The sequence below is a fragment of the Stomoxys calcitrans genome, chromosome 5 (genome assembly GCF_963082655.1).
Source record: "Stomoxys calcitrans chromosome 5, idStoCalc2.1, whole genome shotgun sequence".
Lineage (NCBI taxonomy): Eukaryota > Metazoa > Arthropoda > Insecta > Diptera > Muscidae > Stomoxys > Stomoxys calcitrans.
Genome location: NC_081556.1, coordinates 46,399,115 through 46,411,560, shown reverse-complemented (window position 1 = coordinate 46,411,560; position 12,446 = coordinate 46,399,115). Strand labels below are relative to the sequence as shown.

The window sequence follows — 12,446 nt, the reverse complement described above, 5'->3', positions numbered from 1 at the left end:
TCGCAGATTTTGGGATTGCCAAGGATAAAAGAAAAAACGGAAATACACGGCTTGGGTGGTACTTTGGTTGGTGTGTCGAAGTACAAAGTGGACTTAGTTATAAAGCCAAGATTTCTTAGCAAACATGTATTCAATTCACAGGCGATGGTACTACCTACGATAATGAGCCAGCAGCCAGGTAAATCCTTCGACATAGATATGAAGCAATGGCGAAACTGTATGTTGGCTGATCCATTCTTCAATAAATCCGATCGCATTGATCTAATAATCGGTGGAGACATTTACGCCGACATAATGGAAAAAGGGCAGAAGAGAGTAAACGGTCCGTTCTCACAACAAACGAAACTTGGTTGGATAGTATCTGGAGCTCTATCCAATGGAATAAGCAAAGTGGAAAAAGTGCAGGTGGCTGCGACGAACCTTGAACGTTTTTGGGAAGTAGAGGAAGTGGAAGCAGAAGATCAGTGTACAAATGATGACCAGTGGTGCATGCAGAATTTTGAAAAATCGACCGTTATTCGAGATGATGGTGTCATTACCTTTTAAGGCTGATATGGAACTAGGCGAATCCAAACCGCAAGCAATGGCCAGGTTTTTGAATGGTGAAAAGAAGTTGGAGAAATATCCATCACTAAAAGCTGAATATATAACCTTCATGCGAGAGTATTGGGAACTGGGTCATATGGTGCAAGTACCGATGGAGATGAAAGGAAAATATTACTTACCGCATCAAGCAGTGATCAGAGAAGATAGCCGAACAACGAAAGTGCGAGTGGTGTTTGATGCATCAGCGAAAACATCGAATCAAAGAAGTTTGAATGACATAATGCACACTGGACCTAAACTTCAACGCGATATATTTGATATAATGTTGAAATGGCGTTTATGGAAGTATGTATTGACAGGAGACGTGGAAAAGATGTATCGGCAGATTGTAGTGAGGCCAGAAGATCAAGAATATCAATACATACTTTGGAGAGAGAACAGAGCGGAACCAATAAAGCAATATCGTTTAACAACAGTAACATATGGCACATCAGCGGCGCCGTTTCTGGCAGTAAGGTCACTATTTATGATAGGTGATTACTGCAAAGAGGAGATGGTGAAAAATATTATAAAAGAAGATTTTTATATGGATGACCTCATGACTGGAGCTGATACTGTAAAGGGAAGTCAACATATTCTGCAATCAGTGGCACAGCAGCTGCAGAAGTTTAATTTTCATTTGAGAAAATGGATTTCAAATGACCCTAAAATTACGGAAATTGTAGAAAATCGAGGACGCAATGAAGTTATATCGATTAAAGACGACGGGTCCATAAAAACCTTGGGTGTTGGGTGGGATCCCAATATGGACCACTTTCGATTCAACGTCAGCTTTAGTCATCCTTCACAAATGACAAAGAGAAAAGTACTGTCATTGGTAGCTAGAATTTTCGACCCATTGGGATGGTTATCACCAATAACGGTGGTAGCAAAATTGATCGTTCAGAAGCTGTGGCTGTTAAATATAGATTGGGATGAGACGATACCCGAGGAAATTTTGACGCAATGGCTAGAATTCGCAAATCATTTGGATTCTCTTCATAAAATAAAAATCCCTAGATGGCTGGGTACATCGACAACTACAAAGTTCGAGCTTCATGGCTTTTCAGACGCGTCCGAGAAAGCATATTCCGCAGTAATATTCATTAAATGTGAAATGAGGGTGACTTTACTAACTGCCAAAAGTAAGGTCAACCCAATCAAAAATAAAAAGACGCTGCCAAAATTGGAGCTGTGTGGTGCACATCTGTTGGCGAGATTGTTGAATAGGGCAGAGAAAATCATAGGAAGAGAGACGAACGTGTTTGCATGGACTGATTCAACAATCACACTGGGGTGGATCCAAAATAATCGTAGCAAGGACAAATTCATTAAGAATAAGGTGCAGGATATAAATGTGCTTGTACCAACAGCAACATGGAGATATGTTGGCACAAAGGAAAATCCAGCAGATATTGCATCAAGAGGTATTCAACCACATCGGCTAATGGACTATAAGCTATGGTGGAATGGTCCTGAATGGTTGCGGGAGCCTTCAAGTCATTGGCCTGAACTACCACAGAGGACTGCAGTGATAGCATCGACGATGGTAACAACAGAAGTAAATTTTTTGGATGATATAATGACGAGATACTCCAGGTTTTCTAAAATGCGGCGTGTAGTGGCATACGTCATTCGATTTATTGAGAGGACAAGGAATAAAATCAAAATTTCTGGTGGTTTAGCTGTCCATGAACTTATAGAAGCTGAAGAACATATACTATCACGTCATCAGCAAGTTATGTTTTCTAAAGAAATTATATCTTTAAAAAGAGGATCTTTAATTGATCGAGGCAGCCGTATAGTGGGACTACATCCTTTCTTAGACAGAAGAGGCATACTTCGAGTTGGTGGTCGACTGCAAAATGCAAATATGTCCTTCAATCAAAAACATCCAATTGTATTGAATAAATCGAATCTGACAGCCGCAATAGTGCGATCGTTTCATCTGGCAACTTTACATGGAGGAAACAGATTGACTGAAACATCCACAAAACGCAAATATTGGATTATTGGCTTGAAAGCAGCGATAAAAAAGTGTATACGATCGTGTCCAAGATGTATACGGTACAAACAAGAGACAGCGAAGCAGATAATGGGTAACTTGCCAGATTCGAGGGTTACAGCGATGCAACCTTTCTTATATACAGGAGTGGACTACGCTGGACCTATATGGATGAAGTGCTCCAGAAACAGAGGACAAAAGTGTTTTAAAGGATACATTGCTATATTTGTCTGCATGTCAACAAAAGCAATTCATCTGGAAGCTGTGAGCGATTTGGTTTGATTTTTCTGGCAGTAAGGTCACTATTTATGATAGGTGATTACTGCAAAGAGGAGATGGTGAAAAATATTATAAAAGAAGATTTTTATATGGATGACCTCATGACTGGAGCTGATACTGTAAAGGGAAGTCAACATATTCTGCAATCAGTGGCACAGCAGCTGCAGAAGTTTAATTTTCATTTGAGAAAATGGATTTCAAATGACCCTAAAATTACGGAAATTGTAGAAAATCGAGGACGCAATGAAGTTATATCGATTAAAGACGACGGGTCCATAAAAACCTTGGGTGTTGGGTGGGATCCCAATATGGACCACTTTCGATTCAACGTCAGCTTTAGTCATCCTTCACAAATGACAAAGAGAAAAGTACTGTCATTGGTAGCTAGAATTTTCGACCCATTGGGATGGTTATCACCAATAACGGTGGTAGCAAAATTGATCGTTCAGAAGCTGTGGCTGTTAAATATAGATTGGGATGAGACGATACCCGAGGAAATTTTGACGCAATGGCTAGAATTCGCAAATCATTTGGATTCTCTTCATAAAATAAAAATCCCTAGATGGCTGGGTACATCGACAACTACAAAGTTCGAGCTTCATGGCTTTTCAGACGCGTCCGAGAAAGCATATTCCGCAGTAATATTCATTAAATGTGAAATGAGGGTGACTTTACTAACTGCCAAAAGTAAGGTCAACCCAATCAAAAATAAAAAGACGCTGCCAAAATTGGAGCTGTGTGGTGCACATCTGTTGGCGAGATTGTTGAATAGGGCAGAGAAAATCATAGGAAGAGAGACGAACGTGTTTGCATGGACTGATTCAACAATCACACTGGGGTGGATCCAAAATAATCGTAGCAAGGACAAATTCATTAAGAATAAGGTGCAGGATATAAATGTGCTTGTACCAACAGCAACATGGAGATATGTTGGCACAAAGGAAAATCCAGCAGATATTGCATCAAGAGGTATTCAACCACATCGGCTAATGGACTATAAGCTATGGTGGAATGGTCCTGAATGGTTGCGGGAGCCTTCAAGTCATTGGCCTGAACTACCACAGAGGACTGCAGTGATAGCATCGACGATGGTAACAACAGAAGTAAATTTTTTGGATGATATAATGACGAGATACTCCAGGTTTTCTAAAATGCGGCGTGTAGTGGCATACGTCATTCGATTTATTGAGAGGACAAGGAATAAAATCAAAATTTCTGGTGGTTTAGCTGTCCATGAACTTATAGAAGCTGAAGAACATATACTATCACGTCATCAGCAAGTTATGTTTTCTAAAGAAATTATATCTTTAAAAAGAGGATCTTTAATTGATCGAGGCAGCCGTATAGTGGGACTACATCCTTTCTTAGACAGAAGAGGCATACTTCGAGTTGGTGGTCGACTGCAAAATGCAAATATGTCCTTCAATCAAAAACATCCAATTGTATTGAATAAATCGAATCTGACAGCCGCAATAGTGCGATCGTTTCATCTGGCAACTTTACATGGAGGAAACAGATTGACTGAAACATCCACAAAACGCAAATATTGGATTATTGGCTTGAAAGCAGCGATAAAAAAGTGTATACGATCGTGTCCAAGATGTATACGGTACAAACAAGAGACAGCGAAGCAGATAATGGGTAACTTGCCAGATTCGAGGGTTACAGCGATGCAACCTTTCTTATATACAGGAGTGGACTACGCTGGACCTATATGGATGAAGTGCTCCAGAAACAGAGGACAAAAGTGTTTTAAAGGATACATTGCTATATTTGTCTGCATGTCAACAAAAGCAATTCATCTGGAAGCTGTGAGCGATTTGTCCACATCAGCATTTTTGGCAGCCTTGAAACGGTTCTTTTCCAGAAGAGGAAAGAGTGCTAAAATGTACAGCGACAATGGGACAAATTTTGTTGGAGCGAAAAATAGACTTGATGCGGACTACAAAGCTGTTATTCAAAGAAATCGAGACGTGATGCCAGTGCTGGCGGAGGAAGGTGTGGAGTGGCATTTTATCCCCCCGGCAGCCCCTCATCAAGGAGGGATTTGGGAGTCTGGCGTGAAATCTGTGAAGCATCATCTGAGACGTGTTATTGGCGAGACCAGTTTAAGTTACGAGGAAATGGCCACATTGCTGTGCCAAATCGAAGCGGTTTTAAACTCAAGGCCATTGGTGTATATGGATAATGAAGAAGTGGAATCTCTTGATTTTTTGTCACCGAGTCATTTTCTGATTGGGAGGCAGACGACGGATGTACCGGAGTATGTCAACGAAGTGGTAGGATCTCTCAACAAGTGGAAGCTGATACAGAAGATGAGAAGAGATTTCTGGAATCGATGGAAAGAGGAATATCTTTCAACGTTGCAGCAGCGAAGAAGGTGGAACCGGCCAGAGGTGAATTTGGCGAATGGAGATGTAGTCATCATTAAAAACGAATTGACACATCCAGCGAAATGGCCTATGGGACGAATCATTGAGACTCATCCGGGCAAGGATGGGAGAGTTCGAGTTGTGTCATTGAAGTTGCAAGATTGCATATTAAAACGCCCTGTCCAGAAACTCTGTCCATTAATAAGAGCTTCGGATGAAGAGGTGGAAGAAGTGTCGCCACAAACAACAAAAGCAGGATTGAGGAATACGCAGTCGGCAAAAAAGCATGTTTTTAGTGTATTAGTAATGCTGCTACTTGCTGCCACAAGTCAGATTGGAGCAGTGGCTACAACTGGAGGTTCAATCTCTGAGATAAGCAATTCTACTGCAATTTACCTGGATCACTTGGGAACTGTGGATGTAGTAGCGTCTTCATGGAATCTGCTAATCTATTTCAAGCTTGATCCGTTCTTTGAGGTAATTAGCAAATCCGAACGATTGCTGGTGGATATGAGAAATACATGTGGAAAATTGATGACCTTTGAAGACCACTGTGGTCATGTACTGGACGAGATGGAGCAGATAGTGAAGGAGATGATATACACTAATCGATATTTGTTTCATGACGATGTGGCTAGATCCAAGAGAGCACCCTTAGAGTTTATTGGCTCGCTACAGCACATCCTCTTTGGCACGATGGATGCTGATGACAGGAAAGTTGTAGAAGAAAACATGAGGAAACTATTGGGAAATCAGCATGACCTGAAATACCTTGTGCAAAAACAGACGTCTATTCTGGAATCGTCAGTGAATGTCATTCGCAAAACGACGGAAGAAGTAAACAGCAACTTCAAAAGTATAACAGAACGGGTGAACAACATGACGGAAGCGATGAAGGAGGTATATTTGGTGTACCGCGAGTCCATCAAATTTTTCATGGTGACGAAAGAATTGCACATAATCATAAGTGAGAACCAGAGGGTCCAAGCGAAGATAATCGAATTGCTGATAGATATAAATCATGGTAAATTAAATCCCTCATTGCTCACGCCAATTCAGCTCCAGAATGAAATACACCAGATGCTGGAGAATATACCTGAAAGCCTTAAACTGCCGGGAAAGAAACATAATCAGCTAAGCACCATATATAAGCTAATGAAGGCGAAAGCGTTTATAATAGACAATCAATTGGTGATATCTGCAGAAATACCATTATTCAACGATCATGTCTCCCAAATACACAGGGTAATACCTGTGCCTGTTGTATATAATGGCATGAAACAGATAGTCGTTGCAAGAGAGCAGTTCATTTTATATAATTTTAATATGGATGCCTATCATTTGATGTCCGAGTTGGAGTTAAGCAGTTGTCAGAAAATGTCTGAGGAAGAATACGTTTGTGATGGTGGATGGCCCTGGATAGATGCGAATGATAATTCTTCCGAAATTTCATCAGTGAAACCTCTTGCGCGTCATCAGTGCCAATTTGCGCCTACGAGTATTGAAATTTTCTGGGTGCAATTACATCAACGAAACCATTGGTTGTTCAAGATGTTCAACGAGACAACCGCTCACGTGCAGTGTAAACCAGACGCTCAGAGGCTGCTGAAGATGCCATTGCAGGGTATCATGAAGGTGGAGCCCGGATGTGTTCTTCGAATGAAGGGTGGAGTGATACATGCTCCAATTCAATTCACATCAGAAAATAATATGGAGATGAAGTTGAGCTTGTATACCGATGTGGAGAGTATGACCAGATGGAATATGAGCGCATTGGGGCCAATGACCATTGACCACGGAAAAGAGATTGAGCTTTTGAAGAACCAGATCAAGGAACTAAAAAAGGAGAAGTTGCTTATAAGAGGACTAAACTTTCATCATGTCAGCGGTCATTTATCACTATGTATAATATTGACTATTTTGATTATATGTAGTACTATTTACTTATATTTGAAATGTAAATGTAAGCGCAAGCAAAATATCGTTAAGATAGATTTCACTCCTCATCAGCCAACAGAAATGGTATAATATTTAGTTTTTAGGCCCCGGGAAAATGTTCATGGAACAGGCTTTTGTTGATTCTCTAAAAATGTAACCTAAAATAAATCTATGAGCGTCAATGGTATTTTATGATTTGGGATAGCAAACATTGATGCATCGAGCAGATACAGATTGTCAGGGTAATTAAAATTGAGTTGTGATAAGGAAGTAAAAACTGTGTGAATGGAATTTTCCACTCATTTGAAGACCATGATAATGCTATCTAATGTTTGTTTAGGATCGTGGCTTAGGCTGGTTGGTCTGTGGTTGTAGAATATTTGGTTATGTTTCGTGGCGTATTTCGATTGGTCAGTTTAGGTTAAGATTGAAAGAGAAAGAGCTAGTTTAAGTTATATAGTTGTCTTTTTTTTAATTAGGATAAGAATTATTGTAGTTTATAAATTTTCAATAAATGATCAGTACGAATTTAATACTCAACATCAATAGTTCGGTAACTACCATAAAAGCCACATTTACTATCCGATTTTGCTGAAACTTGGGACAGTGAGTTGTGTTAGACCCTTCAACATCCCTCTTCAATTTGGCCTAGATCGGTCCAGATTTGCATATAGCTGTCATATAGACCGATCCTCCGATTTAGGGTCTTAGGCCCATAAAATCCACATTTATTATCCGATTTTGCTGAAATTTGCGACAGTGAGTTGCCTTAGGCCCTTCGACATTCTTCGTCAATTTGGCCCAGATCGGCCAAGATTTGGATATAGCTACCATATAGACCGATTCGCCGATTTAGGATCTTAGACCCATAAAAGCCACATTTATTATCCGATTTTGCTGAAATTTGAGACAGTAAGTTGTGTTAGGCTCTTCGACGTCCTTCGTCAATTTGGCTCAGATCGGTCTAGATTTGGATATAGCTGCCATATAGACCGATTGGCCGATTTAGGGTCTTAGGGTCATAAAAGGCGCATTTATTGTCCAATGTCGCCGAAATATGGGACAGTGAGTTAAGTTAAGACCCTTGACATAATTCTGCATTATGGCTCAGATCGGTTCAGATTTGGATATAGCTGCCATATAGACCGAACTCTCGGTTTTAGGTTTTGGGGCCATAAAAACCGCATTTATTTGCCGATATCGCCGAAATTTGGAACAGTGAGTTGTGTTAGACCCTTCGATGTCCCTCTTCAATTTGTTTCAGATCGGTCCAGATTAGGATATAGCTGCCATATAGACCGATCTCTCGATTTAATGTTTTGAGCCCATAAAAGGGCGCATTTATTGTCCAATATTGCCGAAATTTGGGACCGTGAGTTAAGTTAAGCCCCTCCACATAATTCTGCAATTTGGTCTAAATCAAGATTTGCATATAGCTGCCATATAGACCGATATCTCGATTTAAAGTTTTGGCCCCATAAAAGGCGCATTTATAATCCGATTTAACTGAAATTTGACACATTGAGTTATGTTTGGCTTTTAGACATCCATGTTCTATATGGTTCAGATCGGTTTATTTTTAGATATAGCTACTAAAAAGACCAATATCTTGTTATACACATTTGGACAATGACTTGTACTTATAAGTATATGGTCCAAATCGTATCACATTTCGATATAACTGCTATGGGACATAAGGGATGCAATTTTCACCAGATTTTGATGAAAGGTGGTTTACATATACACCCGAGGTGGTGGGTATCCAAAGTTCAGCCCGGCCGAACTTAACGACGTTTTACTTGTTTGTAATCAAAGTGCTGAGGATAACCAAAGTTCGGTTGGGATAACCAAAGTTCGCTTGAACTTAAAGTCAAAAGTCTTGATAGTAATATTTTCCCCGCAATTTCTCTCCAAGCCTCGTTAACAAAAGTTGAAAACATGTTAAGTACAACATTTGAAAACATTTAAAATTGCATACTTTTGGAAGATGTTAAGTTTCATTTTCGTTTGTGGCAACGCAAACCCAGCATGCTAACGCAAGACTTCATTTAAGAAGAGCAAAGGCAATATATTGGGTTGCCCAAAAAGTAATTGCGGATTTTTTAAAAGAAAGTAAATGCATTTTTAATAAAACTTAGAATGAACTTTAATCAAATATACTTTTTTTACACTTTTTTTCTAAAGCAAGCAAAAATTAACAGCTGATAACTGACAGAAGAAAGAATGCAATTACAAAGTCACAAGCCGTTGAAAAAATTTGTCAACGCCGACTATATGAAAAATCCGCAATTACTTTTTGGGCAACCCAATATAAACACGCTCATTGGCCTTAAACACATACATTTATGTTTAAACTGATTCAGATTGGCTCTCATAACCATATGAATGGAAACCCTAACATTGCTTGCTTTTAAACTCTGACCTGTATGGGCTCATAAAGTATGTTAATGGCTGCCAAAAAATCTCCAATAATCATAAAAATTCCCATATGCTCATAGAGAGTGGACGTAGCTTAAATGACTTAAATGGCATAGCAATAATTGCCAGTTTTGTAAGGCCACTAACAAAAACTAATCCTTTCTTTTTCAATGTGGACAATTAGAAAATGTTTGTACGTTTGTATAGCTCCACTTGATAGCCACATTATATGTTATTGTATAACCAACAAAAAAAAAATATTTTCTTTCCTTGTCTTGTTTATAAAATCAAAACACTTTAAATTTCATTCTCTGTGTTTTGTTTATGATTGGCATTTAAAGCTTAAGTGACCCCATTGGAAGTGAAATCATTTCTTCTTGGGTTTATTGCTGTGGGATATTTTTTGTGCTTTTTTTTTTTTTTTTTTTTTGATTTTGGTTGCATATCCCTATTTATGAGAAATAAAACTGAAATCACTGAATGTTATTTTTTATGATTCCATAAATTTTCAGATCGTAAATGTTGCAAAGTTTTTTACTTTTTTACTTTTGGTGGATCATGTTATGGCAATTGCTTTTGGGTTTTTTTGTTGTATATAAGGGATATATGCATTAAAATATCCTTGGAAGTTAATACATCAAAATGGCAATAAAAATTTCAATTCATCACAAACTTAGACATGCAGTCTGTATATTGAAGTTTTAATAGCCAGCTATAAGTTTTCATAAAGAAAAACAAGCAAAAAGGCATTAAGTTCGGACGGGCCGATCTATGAATACCCATCACCTCGGATATACATAATAAAAATTTTTGGTCATAATACAGTGAAAAATGCATCATATATGAATAGCAGCTCTAACTCAATATAGTCCGAATTCCACCATATTCAAAAAAGCTATGTAAAGGTCTTAAACAACTCATTGTACCGCATTCATCTGCTGCAATGTTCCTTTTATGAGCCTAAGAACTTAAATCGGGAGATCGGTAAATGCATATTACAGCTATATCCAAATATAGACCGACTTGAACCATAATAAATTCGAATTTGGAGGAGCCTAATACAACCGACTGTGTCAAATTTCAGCGAAATCGAGTAATAAACGTTATTGTATTGTCCCAAGAACTTAAATCAGGAGATCGGTACAAACGGCAGCTATGTTCAAATATATCCCCATCTTGACCATACTCGGTTCGAAAGTGGAGGCGCCTAACACAACTCTTTGTGCATAGTTTCAACATAGTCGGTAATAAAATCACATTTTATGTTATATCCAAATCTGGACCGATCTGGACCGTATTGAACAATGATGGCGAGGAGCCTAACGCCACTCGCCGTACAAAATTCTGCAAAATCGGATAATAAGTGCGCCTATTATGGACCCAAGACCACAAATCGAAAGATCGGTCTATATGGCAGCTATATCCATATCTGAATCGATTTGGGCCAAGTTTCAGAAAAATTTCGAAGGGCCTAACTCAACTCACTGTCCCAAATTTCGGCGAAATCGGACAATAAATGAGCCTTTTATGGACCCAAAACCTTATATCGAGAGATCGGTCTATATGGCAGCTATATTCAAATCTGGACTGATCTGGGCCATATTGCAGAAGGAAGTCGAAGAGCTTAACCTAACTCACTGTCCTGAATTTCGGCGACATCGGACAATAAATGCACCTTTAATGGGCCCAAGACCTTATATCGAGAGATCGGTCCATATGACAGCTATATTCAAATCTGGACTGTTCTGGGCCATATTGCAGAAGAAAGTCGAAGGGCTTAACCTAACTCACTGTCCTGAATTTCGGCGACATCGGTCAATAAATGCGCCTTTTATGGACCGAAAATCTTATATCTAGAGATCGGTCTATATGGCAGCTATATTCAAATCTGGACTGATCTGGGCCATATTGCAGAAAGAAGTCGAAGGGCTTAACCTAACTCACTGTTCTGAATTTTGGCGACATCGGTCAATAAATGCGCCTTTTATGGGCCCAAAACCTGAAATCGAGAGATCGGGCTATATGGCAGCTATATCCAAGTCTTGGCCGATCTGGGCCAAATTGAAACGAAAGGTCGAAAGGCCTAACAGAACTCACTGTCCCAGATGTCAGCAAAATCCGATAATGAATGCGCCTACTATGGGCCTAAGACCCTAAATCGGCTGATTGGTCTATATGGCAGCTATATCCAAATCTGAACCGATCTGGACCAAATTGACGAAGGATGTCAAAGGGCCTAATACAATTCACTGTCCCAAATTTCAACAAAATCGGATAATAAATGTCGCTTTAATGGGCCCAAGACCCTAAATCGAAAGATCGGTCTATACTGCAGTTGTCAGAGGTTTCCCTATAATGTTATATGGGGTGGGCGGTGCTTCAGAAATTCAACTACTGTTCAATACTCAACCGAATCCAAAGGTTAGCTTATATGTGCATCATAGCCGAACTGAATGCTACTCCTAGTACCTGTGGAAATTGTGGCTAGACAAATTGCTGCCACCACTGCTGTGAGACTAAGCGAGCTTTCCCTACGGTCATGCTGTACCGACTCAAATGAAAGGTATTCGGGAGTAGATTACGAATATGGTCAGGAAGTAGGAATAGGCTTTATAATTTATTGATTACGGAAGGGGGCGGACCCTCCCCCGTTACCCTAAAAACACCAGCCAAAATCAAAAGTGGACCGATAAGGACAATTTGGGTATCAAATGAAAAGCATGCGGTGGTAGATAACGAATCTGGCATACAAATTCATGTCGAAGTATAGGGGGTCACCCCACCCCCACAGAAACTAGCAAAATGGACACATTAGCCAATCACGGATATATGGGACTCGGTTTGTTAGT

At 39.5% G+C, this 12,446-nt stretch overlaps 1 protein-coding gene across 1 annotated transcript; it reads left to right on the top strand.

Annotated features, from left to right (window-relative positions):
* Positions 1 to 553: 553 nt before the first annotated feature.
* Positions 554 to 2,872, top strand: LOC131997894 (uncharacterized). Its single transcript, XM_059369759.1, has one exon. The coding sequence runs from the start codon at positions 554 to 556 to the stop codon at positions 2,870 to 2,872; it is 2,319 nt and encodes a 772-aa protein (XP_059225742.1).
* The last annotated feature ends 9,574 nt before the right edge of the window (positions 2,873 to 12,446 follow it).

Coding starts and splice junctions, on each gene's coding strand:
- LOC131997894 (XM_059369759.1), top strand. CDS start 554: ATGGAACTAGGCGAATCCAAACCGCAAGCAATGGCCAGGTTTTTGAAT.